General features: G+C 36.0%; 1 protein-coding gene across 5 annotated transcripts in view; it reads right to left on the bottom strand.

The window, feature by feature from the left end:
• The window catches only part of GLRA3 (glycine receptor alpha 3), a 79,854-nt gene that overhangs the window by 18,022 nt on the left and 41,199 nt on the right, over positions 1-20,633 (bottom strand). For all 5 annotated transcript variants that reach the window (XM_063402185.1, XM_063402182.1, XM_063402183.1 and 2 more), the window contains 3 exons: positions 18,041-18,264; positions 15,125-15,207; positions 4,940-5,077 (listed from right to left, as the gene is read on the bottom strand). In XM_063402185.1, the coding sequence (XP_063258255.1) occupies positions 4,940-5,077; positions 15,125-15,207; positions 18,041-18,264 (445 nt within the window). The remainder of the gene's footprint in view (positions 1-4,939; positions 5,078-15,124; positions 15,208-18,040; positions 18,265-20,633) is intronic.

Here is a 20,633-nt window from a genome sequence, read left to right as displayed (position 1 = left end):
TATTGGAGGAAATCAGTGCTGAGGCTGTCACTTGTGTTTGACTACACAGATTGTGGACAGGAAGGAAGTGTGTTTACATAGGGTTTTTTTGGAAAAAAATACTGAGGCAGGTGGTGAGCTTGACATTGGTGTAAGACTGATAATGACTGCAGTAAAAGACAGTTGAAAATAAATATGGAAAAGGAAAACTATTCCTTTTTCAGCTAAATTTTCAGATAAATTTGCATTTGCAGTTCTCGTGTCCCTCAGAATGGAGAACTCAGCTGCATTGAGCAGGACCTTTGCAGGCTGGAGAACCCAGCACAACATCGTGACAAAGACAAAGGCACAGATCTCTGATGAGGATAGAATAACTCCCTGCCCTGATACAGGCTGGGGCTGGATTGGGTAGGCAGCAGGTCTCCCAGGCCTGGGAGCCTGAAAGATAGCAAGTTGAAGTCTTGTGATGTGCAAGACTTGTCATGTGCTGCACCATGTTAGCAGGGGCAGAGGGGAGAGGAGTATAAACTTGAGAGACATCTAGATGTAATGTTTCCACTTCCAGGACGGATGATGAATTTCTATTCAATGAATCTTTAAAGTAGAATGCTCAAATTTTGATCAGTGCAGGGTTGACAATTGTGGACTCTGCCATTGAGAAAAATGCCTCGTTGGTGTCAGACTGTGCCATTTTGTGCATCTAGGGGTGGTCACATCCTCAGCCTGCCACAGACTCTGTTTTTCAAAGCGTTTATGATTTCTGCTTTTTCAGTGAAAGAGTGAGTAGCTTCAGAGATTTCACACCTATAGACTACCTCCTAGGTAAAAGGTACAAACCTCCTCTTTGGAGAGATAGTCTATGAAAAAACACCTGAGGGAATTAAAAGGTCATGCCTTAAAAATCTCTCCTATCCTCTCAAAAGGAGTGGTTTAGGTGTTTGTCAACATCTTCTATTCTGACAAGTAAGGGTTTGAGTTGTTGTTGGAGTAAAACATCGAAGTTATGTCTCCTTTAATCACTGTCATCCAGCTGGCAGTAAAATGGCTGAATATAAGGCACTAGGTTGGTTGAACGTGAGACTTAGAAGGGCTACAATCAACAGGTTGTTAAGCAACCTTTTTTGAATATGGGGGAACAAACGGGATCCTGAGAAAAAATTGTGTTTGGGATATGCATATTAGGAAGTCAGATGGGGAGTGTGGAGCTAAAGAAACACACTGTTCATCAAGATCGCAATTATCAGAAATGGTCACGTACAGAACCTATCTGGTTGTGAGTGTAGCAGTCATAGCTTCACTATTTCCAGGACCACTACATCCAATTATCTGACCCAAAAGGCATTATTAGACCTAAGACACTTCTGAGCAGCATCACTCAAGTGCAGGTGTAAAGCACTACCCACGATGCAGGAATAAAGCCAAGACTCATTTGTGCCTGCTGTTATGTATAAATCCATGCCACTGTATATTGGGCTTTTTGCAGCAGTGATTGAAATTATCTGTGATTGAAATAAAATTTAGGTGTTGCATAACAGCCCAGAGAAGCTATTAATGTCACATAGGAATGCAGCAAAGCAAGACCATCCTTGCAATGTATATGGTTCATGTGTGATTTTTCTGGTTGCTATGATTCTACGTCACTTTCCAAATTGGTCACTGTAGATATGCCTGTGGATGCAAAACATGAAAATTATCAGAAATGTTGTTGTGTCACTTCAGAACACAAGACTTGATGAGCAATTTTCCTGTACTGTTGCTGAAACTGTTATGTCTCTTTATTTAGACAGAGTTTATTTTTTGAGCTCTGGTTACAGTGAACCATTTTCAATTGGGCATGAAACACTGATGAGACATGCACTGATGAATTTCCACATACTGTCCTGAAGCTTCATGTTAATCTGCTTCACAGGGAGAATTTTGGGATTTTTTCTGTTTTACAGGATGTCTCAAAAGAGCTTTCCATCCTGTGTTGTAACTGAATTTAATTTGAAAACTCTTCTTTGGTCTCTTAGTGCATATCAGCTGCAGTTGCTTAGCATTATTTTAAGAATTCATTTTACCTAATTTGTCATAGGCCAGAGAAATAGGCTTCACATCATGTTTTAAAAATTGCTTTTTGTAAATTTGGGTTCTTGTGGAGGTATTCCTAAAGGCATATCTGCCTGCAGTATCTTATTGTAGAAGCCTTAAGAAAGCACATTACTGATCATGTATCCAAGTGACATAGTGAAAATAGTAGTTGTTGTCTTTTAATATAATGTGTATGGGTTTTTAACCTACAAAATGGTGGTAAATAATATTGATTGTTCCAAAGAAATGAAAGGAATTCTTACTCTCCTAGAAACCAGACCCCTCTAATCTGATTAAATTTGTTTCATACAGAAGATTTGAATTTAAAAAAAATACTTTGGACAAAATACTGTTATCTTAAAGAGGAGACTATCCCAATAAATGTAGTCCTTTATGGATAAAAACACCTTTTCTTTCTGATTTGCCCTGACAAAGTTCTGTACCTGTAATTTTGGTGCTGTAACTCAGAGCAGGCCATTCTGCTTCTTCCTCTGATGAGGACATACCCTTCCACCTACTGCTCAGCATCAGCATCACATTTTTCCCCCCTGCCCATCCCCCCCTGCACATCAGGTCCCACAGCTGAACAATTCCTTTATTTTTTGGTGATATCTTTTAACATTCACATCTTCTAACTGCATCCAGGCTTCCAAAGTTTCTGATTTTTTGTGGACAAGTTAAACGGTCCAATTACTTTTTCAGTACAGGCATGAGCTTCATCTTTCCAGGGCGGTGGGTTGCACTCACACCTTAGAGCTTGTTTGGCCACAGAGATGCTGTTTGGCCAAAGCAATAGAGAATACAACAGGCTGCTGATTAGCCACACTGTCCTCTAGACTTACCGCAGCAAACTTCTCCTTTCACCTAAATGTGACACAATTGTATGGAGACAAACACACTTGTAGCCACTTCTTGAGAACCATGAGACCTCACATGCAGTTAATAACATCTGTTGCTTCTGCACTCAGGTTAGGGCCACAGCGAAAAAACAGGACATGTAAGTTGACCCCACGTAACCTGGTATGGTGTGCCTAGGTGTAGTGTATTTTCCTATTTTTCCTTAAATAGAAATTAATACCAAGTTAAATAGGCTTGAAACATAGGTTGAAAATTGCTGTTCCTTCAAAATATTGAAAATATGAAGTTTTAGTCAAAATCAAAAGGCTTAAACTCTGATGATTATAATGTAAATTCTCAGACAAATGAGTAAGAGTACAACCCAGCTTTGGATGGAGTGTTTGAAAATCACTGGAAATTCTGAAATTTTAAACCAGGTTTCCATTCAGTATCAGGTTAAGCATCACAGAAAAGTCTTAATTTATCAGAGGTTTTTGATGCATCATGTTATGCAAATGAACTTCAGAAAAAAGAGCAGAATACTCTATACCATGACTTCTCATTAGTTAATATCTTATACAGGGTATAGAATACAATTACAGACAGTCATTAAAATGGCACAAAAGCAGAAGAATCCTAAAAAGAAAAGGTAAGTTGCTTGTATATCTCAAAGGAGCCAGTGTAAAAGAATGAAAATGTTTTCTTATTTTTCATAAGGATTATGGTAGAAAGGAAAAAAGGAATGAGAGGAATTTCTATCTTATCATTAACAAAGAAATGTTTGAGTGAAAAAATTCCTCTGCTATAGGATACATATCACAAATATTAGAAGGTTTTTAAGGATTATCCAGATATTAGTATTTGTACAACAAAAGTGTATGTTAAGTATTTCCAATTTATTTTAGGGTACGCTTCAAAATATCTCTATCAGTAGATACCTATCTTCCTAATCTAAATGGAAATTATGAGAGGACCTTTCTTTCTCTTAGGGCACCACTTCAGTTGTGATAAAACTCAGTGTTGGAAAGAACTCCTCCTTAATTTTGATAGTAGCAGGACATTCCTTATGAACACCACCTATTTAATTTTCTCTCCCTGACATACCAGCAAAATCCAAATGAATCATTCTAATCTTAAATTTTAGGACAAGTTTAATCACACTGGAGAGCAAAAATTAAAAGATATATGGATTAGAATGGAAGAGTTTAACTTTTTTTTTTTCTCAAGAGAATATATAAAATTGTGCATTCTTAGGCTTTGTTTTTCAGGATTATTGTGCCTGTGATTGTTCAGTTATTCATATAGTTTTTCAGAGTTAAAAGTATAATAACTATACTATTAATGTCAATACCGTCCTTTTTCAAATAATCTCAGAGATGAGCTAAATATCTCAGTTCAACCAAGGTTTCAATTCAGTGTCATAGAATCAGAGAATTAGAGAATTACGGAATGACTTGAGTTGAGAGATCCTATGGATCACCTAGTTCTAACACCCCTGCCATGGGGCAGGGATACCTTTCATTAGACCAGATTGCTCAGAGCCCCATCCAACCTGGCCTTCAACACTTTCAGGAATTCAGCATCCACAGCTTCTCTGGGCAACCTGTTCCAGTGCCTTACCACCCTCACAGTAAAGAATTTCTTCCTGATATCTACATTGACTCTCTTTCAGTTTGAATCCATTCATCCTTCTCCTATCATTGCATGCTCATGTCCAGTTTGGACACCTGGCCATTGCACACTAAGAATCCTTTCAGCTCATTCACACTGCCCCCTTGCTGTATGAACTAGAAACTGACTGAACAGTTTCTGAATTATTTCAACTCTATATTTTCTTAAGATACTTAAAATTAAAGTTTGTTCAGTCTTAAGGTAGTTTTGGTTTGTTTGCCAGTTATTTGAGACTTTATTACCTTACACAATGCACCCTGTATGTTTTAACCCTCTTCTGAATTCAGTGAGAACATTTAAAATATATAAAATATACCCCAACTTTGACATTTATGATAACAATAAGTGTTAAATGTCTTTTCAGTTTTAATCACTTTCCTACCTGTATTGTAATGCTTGGTGCAGTAACATAAATCCTTTTCCTCTTTCAACAGAAACTGTGGCAGCGTGAGACCTTCTGCTACTTGAACTGCTCCCTTTTCTTGCCACTCAAAAATGAGGTCATTCATTGTGTATCCAACTAAAACAAAGAAAAACCCCATATAAACTCTAAGTCAAAACTTTGAAAAGCAGTAACATCAAATTACAATATTTTAAGTAAATGTTATAAAAAGAAGGTAATACAGAGGGTCTGCTTATACCTGTTAATCACAAATTTTTATCTGCCATTCCATACCATACTGAATTGGAAGAGACAAAACAGCTATTTTATGAAAGTATTTTAAATCTTAATAACTAGATGGTCTATTAATTTTTTCAACAAAAGCATGTAAATTAGCTAAACATCCAAATCTCTTGGGTGCTTGGGAACAACTTTCTCTTCCCAACCCATGAAGAATAAAATACGCCCTTCACACTTCTCTTTCTGCTTTTTCATTCCACTTGAGGTGGAATGTGGATTGTCAATGTTATATTTATGGATTTATGTCAATTTGAATGGTTAAGTGCAAATTGTTCAAAGACAACAATGAACTAAAAATTCTGCAGTAGTATTAGTTGAATTGAAAAACTGGTTTTCTCTGAAACTGGAACAACACATGGGAAGCAATTGATCATAATTTTCTCATATTAACTGTCTGTGACATATAATGATATTAAGAAGCACTCAGCTTTGATATTCAGTCTCCTGAACTTATCCATACCTTATGCATGTGTATAAGATTAGATATAATAGCAAAAGACATACTAATCAAGGCCTAGACTTTGTAAAGGACAAATACTTTTTCCTTCTGTTTCCCTCTCTCAGTTAAATATTTGCACAAAATATCATTGGGGAAAATATCCCTATTTCTTCTGAATGTGTGATATGTTAACTTTCCCAGGCATTTCATTCTAATTTTCTTTCTAAATAAATTTTATCTAGTTATTACAACTGGACATAAAAACTGGACATATTCTCATTCAGGTTTGAGTCACATATACTAGAAGAAACTAGAAGCTAAAAGGAGAATTTTTTCATCTGATTTATATAACTTTCAGCTTCTTTGCAATAATTCCTTTCTGCTTTAGTCCAATAAGTTGTTGAAAATAACCTGTTGAGATTCAGAAATTCTTTTAACCTTTCCGTTATAAATTACTGTTTAAAGTATATTATTCAGAAGTTTTTAAGAGTAACTGTCTGCCCAAAATTACTGACATTTTGAGTTTCAGCAAAAAAAGTAACCTCTTTGCTGTTTGGGCATAAATCTTACTCTGTTATATGCAGTTACTTTGTTACACTTTTAATACAGCTATAAATGGCATTCAGTGACCTGATCTGCTGGCCTGAAAACTGAGATATACTTCATCTTTTCTGATTTATGTTGAATGAATCCAGGAGGTAAGAATTAGCATTTACAAATGTAAAAATGTTTTCAACACTTCCTCTTCCTTCTAAATTCTTGATGTTTCTTTTGGGAAGAACCTTGGGGAGAACCAGGGTATTCACAGGATCCCAGTTGATTTACTTGGCACATTCTTTGAGGCTAGATGAATACCACAAAAATGAGACCACTATATCCTTTTAAATAAGAAGTTAAGATCAGACATTGCTCAAGCCACTACAAGCATATATCAAATGTGCAAGAAAACACTTTCTTTTCTTATTGATAGCACAATATTCCATAAACACAGTTAAAATTCACTATTAAATGCCATAAACTGTGAAAAATGAGAAGTATATATCTTATGAAACTTTGCATGAATTCAGACAAAAAGCAGTTGTGTGTAAAGCCGATTACCACTTGAAGCATGTGGATTATGGCCAGAAGTGGTATTGTCTGAGTAAAACTCATTGAACTGGCAAGAAACAAATGCTGTGTCAAAATGTATTTCACTAAATCAGGTTCATTCATATCTAGTGCATGCTTTTAATTTTGATTCTCTAGTCTGCCCACTAGTTCTTCTATAATGCAATATAGTACAAATAGTAGCAGCATATTCAAAATGCTGCTGTAGTATTTTTTTTTCATGTTTACATTTTAAATGCCTAAATATAGCAATAAACTGTAACTTCAGTTTTGTAAGTCAAGGTCATAGTCACAAATTAAGTGTCTTTAAATATAGAGATGTGAGTTTATGTTATACCAAATAAATTTAAAACAGTATAATGTTTCCCCTAGTATGTTAAATTAAATCAGCTTGAATGAAATCAAAAGAAAGTATCTTTTTCAATTAATTTTATGATGAAGACCTGCTGAATAACACAGTGCTTAACACTCAGAATGTCCATGACACTGTGTGAATTGTGCAGGAGAGGAAAAAGACATTTCTATAGAAATCACTCTTTAAATCAGTGGTTACCATACTGTAGTATTTATACTCTTGCAGTTTAGGTATGTACTGTTATATATATGCAATGAGACTAAAATACAGTCCTCTGGCACACTAATTTTTGGACTTCTGCTGATTAATTGTAGTAACTGTCCCTGTCCTGTTCTAGAAATACTAAACCTGAAGTCCACCTGAGCTTTTGGTTCTTGGCTGCTTGCTACCTAATTAACAAATGTGCATGAACTTTAAAGGAATTTTTTAAAAAGAAGTCATTCAGTAACATAAATTTAACTAAAAAACTAAATGCCTATTGCTGATACTGGTCTGCTTTTGAAGATTAGAAATACACTGTGTGTATTTTCGAAATGGTGTATGAGATAAACGATCTGAGAAGTTCTGTTCCATTGCATTGTCATCACTGTGCAAATGGAGCAATGAAGTGTGGTCCTGAAATGTGATGGCTTTGTTCTGAATGGATGTGTGGTTACCCATACAAACTTGTGCTAGATGTGTTAGTTATACTGTTAGACTTATTATGCAACTTGTGAGAACTGCACTGAAATATGTAGCAATTATAAAGAACAAGACATTTCTCCTTGGGGCCTGTAAGGGATTAACTGCAACTCAACATGATATTTAGCTTCTCATTAAACCAGTGGGTTTTGGTGTGTTTTTTGTTTTTTTTTATTTTTTGACTATGAGGTGGTATTGGTGACTACTGTAAATTGCTACCAGATATTTTTATTACCAGTGACTGGGAAGTACAGTGTAAAGTAGGAAAATCCTAGTGGATAAATTTTGTTGTTGAAAAAAGGACAGTCAGTCACCAGCTTAGGTAGTATATGAGGGTGCAGCTCAGTGATGCAAAAAGTGAATCTTTTATTCTACATGAGTATCTGAAAGCGATGGAGGCTATAATCTAGCATGGTCCTCACTAAATCAATTATATTAGTAAAGACTTCTGTCACTGAAATGCAGTGTTCTAGGGTTTGGGTTTGCAGAGCATGAATGAATGAAGGTTGGGAAAGGAAGTAGAGGTGTTAAATTGTGTTTTATGGGACAAACACCAGCTTCTGTGGCTGAAGAAGATGGCGGCAATGTATTTCTTATCGTCTGGCTACTGTGCAGTATTTGCTCTTACTTAACTCAATAAAGATAATATTAATTATACAAAATCTAGAAGGTATCATCATAGAACTATAAAGAAAGGATAGTAAAACAACCTTGTTATGTTTGAACAGTGGTGCTCAGGAATTACGGAGTTGAGAGTTGGTTAGGTTACACTAACACTCTCTCTATAAACTCAAAGTCTGAGGTCTTGCATGTCTAAAATGTAAAAGCAGGTGGTAAATTGTTGTTAATTATATGACAAAGACATCATCCAGGAGGAAAACGTTTCCAGGGGGAGTATTTCTCAGAAAACCTCAAGCACTGTGTGAATGCATGGCACTGTAGCCTCTGTGCAAACAGTTCTCTTAAAGAGACAAGTAATTTCCAGGAGCCTGACATCATTCTAGGTAATCAAATAATGAAGAATATACTGGCAGACTGAGAGCTCTGCCTGTGATGAATATGATGAACTAGGGAACTAAGCAGAACTTAGAATTTGCTAGAAGGGGAGAGGGCCTGAAACAATTGGGAAACTTGGATTTGGTCTGCAGAAATATGATTTTAGAAAACAACAGAATTGATGATAAGTGTGACAAAATGAAAGTAAAATTCTGTCACACTAGCAGAGGGAGAAGATGGAAGAGATAAGGCATCGATGAAAAGTAGTTCTCAGGAATTGTGCCTGGAATAGTTGATGGAGGGTTTTGAATAACTGGACGTCAAAGAAAATTAAACTGTAGTGACATTTTATTTATTTGATGTAATCTATACAAAACTCTGGCAGATGGTAGACAAGGCAGACATAGTAACTTTAGCCTTTAGACAGCACTGAAAATTTTATACTTAGAGTGAAAATTTTCAGCATTTTCAATTACAGGTTCCAGGAAAAAAAATCAGGAAAAAAGAATGTGATCCTGCTGACATATTTCTAAGTATCAAGGGCATCTACAATGCCTTGAAAGAAAAAACAAACTGTTCCCTTGGTCTGACTTATCTTTCCCAGAAAAAATTATCTGTTCAAAAATGATGTTGAGACGTTATCAACACATATGAGGTTCCTGAAAGAAAGAATTAGACTGTACCTTTGTATTTTTTTTTCACTACCTTTAATAATATCAATAATAATAATAAATATCAGCTTTTCATTCATCTGATTTTGAAAATGTAGGACTAAAGGCTGCCTTAAATAAACACGGTCCCATTCAACCCACATCAGTCCACATTACTCTATAGAACTTATTGGAACCAAGATACTTATATCAGTTCCATGCTAAGAGTAGGAAGATTTTATTTCAACTAATTCAGTATCAGTGGTAGGCATTAACCATAGACAAGACATGAAAATCGAACAAGTTTGTCTTGAAGAATTGTTGAAGTGTCTAACATCTCTTCTCCTGCTTCTCCAAGGACTATACCGTTGTAGAAATACATGTTATTCAAGGCAAGCAGCTCTCCTGTACCTTTAGAGACTCTACACCTTTGAACCATCATTGTCATGGCAATTTCAGTGTAATTCCTTTATCTCATCTTCTGACACTGTTTCATTTGCTTTGTCTGTCCACCTTTAGCAGCACATACACCTTTCCAAGCCATAAGCAAACTTGGGATACAGCTGAATATCAATATATCCTGTAAATTTTCTAATAATTCTGTTTTATTACAGGAAGGCTGTGCTTCCCTTGTGTCATTTTAAAATACCTACAGGTATATTAAAACCTAACTTCTTTTCCCCATGTTCAATAAACAGACACATGTACAGCATGAAACAACTGAGCAGAGTATCTTTTGTAAAAGAGTTTACTTCAATTGCAGAATTTATTTTTTATTTTTTAATCCCAGTGATTTATCTTCATTCCATTCTCATTTCTTTAGTTTTTAGTAAGGTACAGGTCCAAAAGTAACACTGGATTTAGTCAGTAAAACCCATCAGCTCTTTAGATCTTCAGCTGAAGCAAGAATTACAGTCATATTGAGTAGGGTTATTCCACTACTCCTCTGTTAGGCATCCCACCAGTTTGCCTCCAGGACAGGCTGCCTGCACATTACTGCTCCTAAGAGCATGACAGACATTTGAATTGTGCCCTAAATTCCCAGCAACATAGCAGGGGGAAGATATGACAGAGCTAATGAATATGGTTTTGGCTTGAGGTTAGAACAAATTCTCCTACATTACTCACTAAATATATTAGCTTCAGAAATGAGCTGTGATTCATTTCAAGGCTAAATTTGTGCTGGAGTTCCAAGAAAGCAGGATTTTATTCAGTTTACTTCTGAGCTGCTTTGCAAAGTGTCTACCCCTCGCACTGCCCTCTAAGTCGTTCTGAAGGAATCTCTCCCTGGGGAGTTATAGGCTTATTCTTCTTAGCCTGAATTTTGGAAAAGAATACCATTTCAGCTCAGCACTCCAGCACATCTCTCAAAGCTACTATTCCTTGCTGAAGCCTGTAGGTGTTCAGCTGTCACTTTTATTCTAGTTTCTGTATGTCAGCAGCAGCTGTACAATTACTACTGCTCTTTCACCCTGCACTGGTCAAGAGCTGAAGACTATAGGTATCCTGATCTTTGTGGCTGTGTCATGTCTTGCTTCAGACAGACACAAGAGTTTGAGTCACCCGTCTGCAGAATAAAAACCACAGCCTGAGCAGCTGGCAGTTTTTGTCCTACTGAAATGCAAGGGAGAGAAGCAGTTTCTACACCCTCTGGCACAGACAGGCATTGACGTAGTGTGCCCATAACTTCTGTCACTCAGGTAGAGACCTGAGGATTCCCTGGCAGACGAGAAATACACTCCAGTTATTTTATCTTTCTTGTGTTGTCTTTGCGCTGTTGTGGGAAAGGAAAAATGTGCAAATACTTTTCTGTAATGCAATAGCTTGTACTGCTGCAGCCTCCACACCCATCTTTCCACTCCAAATTAGAGACTGGGGGAAAAGAAACTGCAAAAATAAGAATCATGTAGTACAGAGGGAATTTTCTTTAACAATCCAGAAGACAAGAACATGATTGCTTAGAAAGACTAAAAATCCTCCATAAAACAAAAGGGGAAAAAAAAGGGCTATTGTTTAATTTAAAACTAAATATCAAATTAAAATTATGAGGTAAGAAAGGGTTTTGTACCTACCTATGTTGCTTTTCATAGTATATTTTTTCCTTTGTAGCTTAGTCTTTTCAATATTCTTTGAAAATTCAGGAATAATAAATGTCACATGAAGTTATAATTGTAATTTATGAATAAAGGAACGCTTTGAGGTAAAAGTGAAACTTAAAAAACAAAAACAAGCTTTAGCATATGAAAGAAAAACATTTCTTTCCTGGGAGACAGGCCAAAGAAATAAATATGTATCTAGCTGACATTTCTTTGTATCTTATTCAAGCAGAATAAAACTAAAAATATCCCACATGCCTATAGGCTGCCCTGGTGTAAGGCATAGAACTGTAGAGGGACTTATTTCATAAGTGCATTTTCATTTGTTCCCTTTCTATGATAAAAAAGCAGCTCATTCTAGCTGCTGAGAAATCATTTGGTAAAATAAATTCTTTAAAATAGAAGACATTTCCACTTAAATATTTTTCAGACACTTCATGATTTAATGAAGTTCTTTTACCAGGGGCAAATCCAGTTGCTCAGACTGACCTTGGAGAAAACATGACATGAGCCAGCTAAAAATACAGATATCATTTGGGGGGAAAAAAAAGCTATACATATTTTCTCAGATTTTTTTCTCTTAGACTTTTCTATGATGGAGCAACAGTATCAATACTGAAGGAAAGTATCTAGTACTGAAAGAAAACACTACTTAAAGGAGAGACAAAACCCAGTCTGTCTCTTACAACTGTCAGTCTTTGCAACCCAGTGATAAGATGATTAAAAAAAAGATGAGTGATTTATTCTAATTTGCTCAGTGATGCATGCAGGAGCAAGCCCTGCAAGACCAGATACTGTTTACAGAAACTGTGAGACAAATGGGCCTTGTAAATTCATAATGTACAATGTCCTACACAACTTGGCACTCAGCAGAAAAAGCAGCGATGATCACCACTTCAAAAAGAAACATCTGGAAACATGGCTACTGCTGTTTTGCTCCTGCAAACACGTTGTTTTTTATAACATAGCCTGGTGGTCAGATCATTCACTCAGGAGATGAGAGGACTGTGTTTTCTTTTTGAACCCAAATGCCTTCCACTTCCCCAGACAAGGCATTAACCACCAGGGTTAGTGCTTTGATCCCTCTGTTTACATTGTCTTACTGTGCACCAAAAAATGCAAGGCAGACAGCCAGAGCAGAGTATGACACTGTGGCCTAGAAATTAGAGATGCTTGGATGGATTCAGGCTCTCAGGGTTATGTCAGTTCTTACCTCAGGAAATTTGATGTGAAGCCTGGGAAAATGCCAAATGCACCCATCCTCCTTTTTAATTCTGTAATTTTAAATAGAAGTGGATGCCTTTTCTTAGTCAGAGAGTCTAGAATTTGAATGTTTCTGCTCATCCTTTCCTAAGTTTTGGAATTTTTTTTTTTTTTTTTTTACCTGGTTACTCTTATTCCCGGCATGTAGGTACTTTTTGCAACACTTCCAAGTTTTCTATTTCCTTTCCTATAAGGAGAAACTGGCTACAGACAGGTGAATTTCTGCTTTCAAAGCTCTAAGATCTTGGAACTTAGGTCATGGTACATATCAGCTTTGGATCTGTCCCAAAATAATCTCAGGGAACAGCTGCCTTGTTCTTACAAACCTGACTGGTTATTCTGCTATCAGACATGTAAGCATATCCATAGCTCCCACATGCTGCTACATTTTCTGCCTCAGGCCATCATCTTTTCCCATAGTCTGTTTTTCGATATCTGAAGTTACAGGTAAAATAGAATTAAACAAGGCAATATGGGAAAAACTTTATTACTTGTAACTTCCTTATGAAATCAGATTTGATCTCTGTGAATAAAGAATTTGAATCAGTCATCTATATTTTCTTCAGCTTTTCTTTTGTGAGAACTACCTCCCTTTACCATGTGAATGTGCAGCTGGGAATTTACTCCCACTGAACTCAATGATTAAAAACAAGACTTCAGTGAAAAATGTTCTGCTGGGAAATACAGTAGAACATCTAGAGTGCTATTCAACTAATAAATGTTGGTTCCCTGTGGTGTAGTTTGTGGGAATTGTGCGCTCCTGCAAGGTTTCTCTAAAGCAAACCAGATGCCTGTTTGTTCAAGAATGCTCAGTTGTTTTCTGACCTGTCCTCACAATAGCTGAAAGAGAGGAAAAATGCAGCTGAGTTTTATGAAGCTGTTAAAGCAAAAATTTCATAACTTTTAAAAACATTTTTTTAATGACACATTTTGCTTGTTCAGTCAAACACTATGACTCTTTGAAGCATAATTGTATTTAGTATATCTGCCATCTGCATGTACTCTGATGCAAGTGCCTCCTGTAAACCTTGTGTTTAGTCACATTAACTATACAGGGGACATAGGTTATCTGCTAAGATTGACTGTGGAGTTTTGCTCAAATCCTAGAGATATAATATTATCCTAAATTCCTTGACATTTGCAGCAAATAATGATCTCTCCATTTTAGTCAAAAAAATTTCTGCTGACAGATTCAGCTGTTGTCCTCATACCGAAAGACTGCTTCATAATGTTGCCATCTGTCCATTGTAATAAAAGATAGATCTGGCTTTTATAGTCACCCTGCAATATTCTATAAAAATGTACCATACAACAAACAGTTCTGACATACTGACTGATAGATAATTACCTCCCCTTCCCTTAGGTGCTGCTTTGTTCCAGTAAAAGAAAAAAAAAACCTTCCAAAAATGCGTTAATAAAATTATGTGTATTGTGTTTCTGATCTATGATATATTTCAAATAATCCAGTATGTTCATTCTATATTGACAGTTCTTTTATTTTTGAAATATTTTACTTATTGGTCCTAAAACTGTAAATCTAGATCTTTTGAATGATGAATACTTCTTAATCTGTCTTGTCCTTGTCATTTATTTTCATAAACTTCAGACTGCTGGAAGCTTTCAGAGAATGTTTTACTTTATTTTTGTTCTTTGCATCATTAGGAGGACTTTTCTCCAACAACTCTCTTTCAAAGTCCTCTCATTTTAAGGAAAACAGCGATTCCCAAGTACTTCATATCACAAGGAAAACGAGAATATAATGCATCAGGCAGAATAGCTGTTCTCCTCTTGTGAGTGTGTTTGTGCCTTGAAATGGCATAGCTGCTTCACACTTTCTATCCTCTTTTAAGGAACCAGATATCAAGCTGGATAAGCAAAATATATCATGTTAGAATATAACAATTTTATTTCACATGAAATCCCATAAATCACTTCTTTATGTTATTTTTACATTTCCTTCATGTTCTCCCATATTATTCACCTCCTGTATGTATGAACACAGAAAGACTTATGGTGAAAGTCTTTCTATATGCAGAAATTTTGTATGAACTGTCACTGGGTACTTAAATTTAATGGTAACTTGAGAATCACACAGAACTCTCGATTTTCAGTTCAAATAGGTACGAAAGAACCTCTCCCTCTTAAAATCAGGTATATTTCACAGATTCTATTGATTAAATAGAAGATTCATTTTGAAAATTTGTTCTTGTACCACTACAAGGGGGTTTTCCTACCTCCTGTATAGGTGTTGTAATCCCTGTAAAAGTATGTATAGGATAATACATTACGCAAACTTACAGCTTTCCAGCTGCATTATACATGTTTGCACATCCATTGGAAAATTTTTGAGATCCATTGGACAGGAAAGTATTAAAGTCAATCTGAAAGAACACAAAAAAACCCATTAAAAATATACCCCCGAAAAAGCCATAGAAGTGTGCAGGAAGAACACATGAATACAATGGAAGCAATTTGAAATAGAATACATGTTTCAATAGAAATCTCTCAAAAAAGATCTCTGAACCCAGCTAACTCAGCCTAGTATGACAACATGGATAAAAATTTACAGACTCTTAGAAAAATACATTTTTTCATAGTGTTGCCTAACTTAATTGGAAGTCTAAAGGAATGCAGCAACAGTGTGCCTTTTTGTGCTACAGCAGAATTATTGCTCTTTCCAGTATTTCAAATCCTTGGCATAAAATTTACCCAAATTTGCAAGAATTTCATAATATATGTCAGCTGCAAAGCATAATGGAAAAGTAATTTTATGTGTTACTGTCCTAAAATAAGGTGCCTAAACTATCAATACAAAGGTTTCAAGAAACATTTTATGATATTGATGGTAGACTGAAATATACCTGTAATTTTGAACTGTAGCTGTGCATCAGTGTAAGTGCTAATACTTCCTGTGAAATTCTTTGCAAATTATAGGAAAAGGAAGTATTTTTAAAGTTTAGATAAATACAGTAATTTATCTTTCAAGTAGAACTTCTCTAAGGAAATAGAAAGAATAATTTATGAGATAAAGGGATATGTTTTCCCTCCCTGGCCATGGCCAGGTATCCATACATCATTCAGGGCCATGACTCTACTTTCATTAATCAGTTCAGTTGATAGAATGTCCTACAAAAACCTGACGAGCTTCTGTTCAGCTGCTGACACATAAGACTCTTCTGGCATGGGTGTACTCTGATCCCCCTCTCCTCTGCTTTTGGCACTGGGGCTAAAGGGAACCGGGCAAGAGCTGGCAAGTATGGCTGTATATTTCTTATACCTGTTTTTTTTTTCTGACCAAACTTCCTTGATGCATTTTTACAATAATCTCTGTTTAGCCAGACAGTGATAGGACTGCTTGGGGAGAGTTTGAGGAGGGAAGTCAGACCCACCCCCTTTTCCCATGCTGTTAAAAATAGTTCCAAAGGCAAATTCTGGCTAGTAGGCTGGTAACACAGCAAGTCATTTCAGAGGCACCGGGACTTTGTGCTTCAGTAAATATTTTAGTATTTTATATTAAGTATTCATTGAGTTGGTAACTGTTACCTTTCATTATTTTCCTGTCTGAATTGTTCCAATGCAATTAGGGATGAGGAGAAATTAGGGAATGAAAGAAAGAAGCAAATTTAGAAACTACTTTTCCTTTTAATATCAGCACATTAGCATTTAGCGTGTCTCCCCTTATCAGATTAACTCACTTAAATGCACATAACTAAACTAGATGCCAATGATATGATTTAAAACATGTTTTAGAAACTGTAATATTTTCCTTAATTAACTCAAGGCAACATAAACTGTCTGGCTTCTTAAGAAACAGAGGAGATATGTGGTATCTGCTTTCTGCAGAGTTGATGTTTGCCTCTATATTTTAATAGGATAATATTTCTCAGATTTTGGATTTTTCATCCCATTCCATGAGGCCATGAATTTGGTCTGAATTGTCTTGAAGTTGCAATCCAAACTTGTTTCAGCTGAGTGGTGGGTACAGTACTGTGTGTGGTATGTATTTGTAAGGAGTAGGGCAAGGCAGGGAGTTATTTGATTAGAGCAGAACAACAGCCAGTGCCTCTTGGGGTGACTCAGTCAGTCTGCAGATAATTGATTTAGATCTACTTTCTACTTGAATACAGAGAATGAATCCTTTTAGCCTACTTTGCATCTGTTTCTACTGACAGAATACATGTTGTGACACTGAAGATCGATTATGTTCCCAGATGGGCAGAGTAACCTCCTTTTGGATATGAAATCCTCATAATAATTTTAACCCAACACTTTCTCCTTGTGTAAGCTTGAAAAAGTGCTGCCTAATTGCACTGGAAGGAGGGAAGGAGGAAGGAGGCTCTCTAGCCACTGACACATTCATGCAAGTCATAAAGCGTTCTTTTTCTCCACCACACAAGCTGTTTACAGATTCCTGACGTCTCTTCAAAGAGTCTAATTACACATTCATTCATAAAAAACATGCAAAGCAAAACAGTGAGTGGACAATAGTATATTTATTTTGGAAAGAGTAACATTTTGCACTAGTGAGTCACTGCTTCAATACCAAATCTATACCGTGTCTAGTGGGGCATTAGCATACTTATATGCAATGTGTTTCTCATTAGATCAGGTTTTTCAACACTATGGTAAAATGCCTATTGATGTTTGCATTAAAAGGAAAGTGGTGGGAAGAGAAGTGGGATAATTAGATTTTCTCAATTCTTATGATTGCTGCTTTCAGGTTCTTAAAACCTTTTCAAAAATTTACTTTCCAGTTTTCTCTCCATCTCCAGCAGTAAATGACTAATCTTTAAATGTCATACTTCCTCAAACAGGTTATGTTTTCATGTTGAAGTGCAACTGCAATATCCACAAAGGGGGAGAAGAAGTAACATTGGATTGTTATGACATTGGAGGCTACAGACTGTGGAACTCATACATAGGCCAACTCAGATTATAACACTACAGGATTGTTTTTTCTATGCAGTGTCCTAGTTCCTCTAGGCTCAGTACCTGTACTTTAAAATGGGAAAGATACTTATTACTTTTACTATGTGCATGCCTAATGAATGATCATTTTCTATTTTAATATTAACAGTGAATGTTGACAAAATTCTGCATTCAAAACTCACACATAATAGCTCTGCATGACTAGCAACTGAATATATGTTTTAGCAATTCCTAATTATATTTTTGAGCTTCTATCTGAAAAAAATCTTTAGATTAGAGACTCACCTGATGGAATAAAGTACATTTCCATTTTTGAAAATTCGCAACAACTTATTATCTGTTGTAACTTCATGAAAGTTGGCACCTTTTTCATTAGCAAAGAACAAATCAGGTTTCCAAATTGAATCCAGCATGGATGGATCTAAATCTAAAGAGTCATCTGGATATTCACTGTATGCGAGGCGTGGATCATTCCAATTCTGACGGAGAAAGATGTTCACTCGGTAATCCTGAATAAAAGAGAAAACAAGCACAGCTTTATCAAGCATAGGGATTTAGCTTTTATTTCATTTCTTAGCATGTAATCCCCTGTCCATCTGTGGATGACAAAAGAATTACTTAGCTGAATGCCAGAATGATACCTATTTATATTAGTGGGAACACAATGGATAAGAATAAAGATGCATTTCAGGGCAATCGAAAAAAATCCTCAGATAAAGAAATCTAACTTCCATGTACAGTTCATATAATTCCATATAACTCTACCCCTATCACAAATTTGTCTTGAATTTGAAATGAGAAGCTTAAAAAGCTTTGTGGTCTTACCTTTTTCTCCTCAAACCCTGGCAGGAGTATTCCCACTTCCCTCTTTCTGTCAGTGAGAATCTGTCCCACAGTAAGGGAAGTTGAATTGATTTTTTTCCTCTCCCTAATCCTTACTTGTTTTAGACCCACCACATAAGATTCCTGCGCCTCAGTTCTCTATTGAATATTGTGAGCAGTAACTTGCCATACAGCAGTCTGAGGAGGGCTCTCTCTCTTCAAATAGGGTAGAGACCATATAAATCTTTATACTTTAAATTATATAACCTGAGGTATGTCTATTCACTTGACCTTTTCCAGTAGAAAATGAAGAGTTTATGGACAGGATTAGTTGCAGAGTAAAGGTCTTCTCATATGTGTGAGACAGAACTCAGGAATAGCAGGAAGGCCATATGAAAAAGGAAAATTGATAATGATAAAGGATGGAATCCTTTCAATATTATGTTATGTCAATATGAGTAAAGTTTATTGGTTTAAGTTGTTTCCAGCTTTTCAGATCAAAAAAAAGTCCTGGTTAGACTTCTCACTGAAGCAACTGGAGCTATTTTTCATTTTCCTCTCCCTTGAAAATTCTGACTTAAATTGGCACTCATTCACAAAAAACCCCAACAAAAACAAAAACAAAACCAAAAACAAAACCCCTTATCTATCAAAAGGAAAGATATATATTTGACTGCTATTTTATAAAGGACAAGAATTCATCATCTCAATTTATAATTACATATTGTGAACACAAGGCCTAACTGCTTTAAACAAGTAGGGTTGTTTGATGCAAACACAGACACCAAAATAAAACTGCCTGAATTGATTTGTTATCCTACAAGAGGCTCTGTATTCTCATGTGCTATTTGCCTGAAAGGATGACTCCTAATTCAAATAACTGTGACAGAAAGGTTTCTTGAGGGAAGGGAGAAATCATCGTTTCAGTTGTGGTGACTTCCACAACCTCATCTGTAACCTCAAGGCTGGCATTGTCTGAACAGCTGCTGTAGCCTGGTTCCACAGAATGAGAGTGGGACATGGGTCTGCACTTGCTCCACCACACTTCAAAACCTTAGCCACAAGGTGACCCTTCTTAGAGGGTCAGGATACTGTTCATCTGCCTCATAAGGCTCAACAAAATAAAAATTGGAGGCAATTGCCATTTGCTGTCCATGCCAAGGCTCAGGCTGCTATGGACCTAAGTATTAATGTTTTGATTAGTAATTTCCAGTACACAGTAAAATCTGAAACACTTAGGGAACATTTTGATTTCTACTTCATTATACTTGTACAGATAGAGCTACATTACCATAACATACAGAAAGTAGCTTTATGGAGATATTTGCACAAATCCTCAAGATACTAATTTCCTAACTCTCACTGTTTCTTTAATGCATTTTTCATATGCACTGCATATGGAATCCTTCTAGATCTGAGAGATTCAAAAATATGCCCCTCATTTGAACATTGAATATCACCTGCTCTCATAATTTTTGTATGCTGTTATTTGAACCAAGTCTTCAGAATTTCATGCATAAATTATTGTGGAAATTTTTTTCTTCATGTGTTAACTATGACACTTGTAATGAAAGTTCATTTTCACTGCTGTACAAGGAAAGCTTATATGTTGCAGAACACGGTGATAGTTTTCATTTTTACTGCTGAGATTTTCCAAAGTTACTGTCTTGGTGTCTGAAAACACGTAACTTGACATGCTTTTTATTGCTGTCTTGACTGGTATAATTAGACAGGATTGCCTGTGGCACAATAGTACTTTGTGGTAATAACATCTTTCCACTTTAAATTTATTCACTGTTGTTAAGCGCTATGGCTGCATTTTAGGTAATTACTTTGTCCAAATTGATGGAATTCTCTAGTTTTCCTTTACATAACTGAAAATTTCAGACTGGACCAAAAGTTTTTCAACTAACAATTTCAATATGTCTTTAACAAAACTTTTCTTGGACAGAAACTCAAATATTTAAATTAAAGTAAGCCACTCAAATTGTCAAGTCATTTTCCATGCAGGTTACCAATGCTGTTCCAAAATCAAAGTAGGAGAAGAACCTTGAAA

The sequence above is a fragment of the Prinia subflava genome, chromosome 7 (assembly GCF_021018805.1).
Source record: "Prinia subflava isolate CZ2003 ecotype Zambia chromosome 7, Cam_Psub_1.2, whole genome shotgun sequence".
NCBI classification, from domain to species: Eukaryota; Metazoa; Chordata; class Aves; order Passeriformes; family Cisticolidae; genus Prinia; species Prinia subflava.
This window is presented reverse-complemented; position numbering and strand designations above follow the sequence as displayed.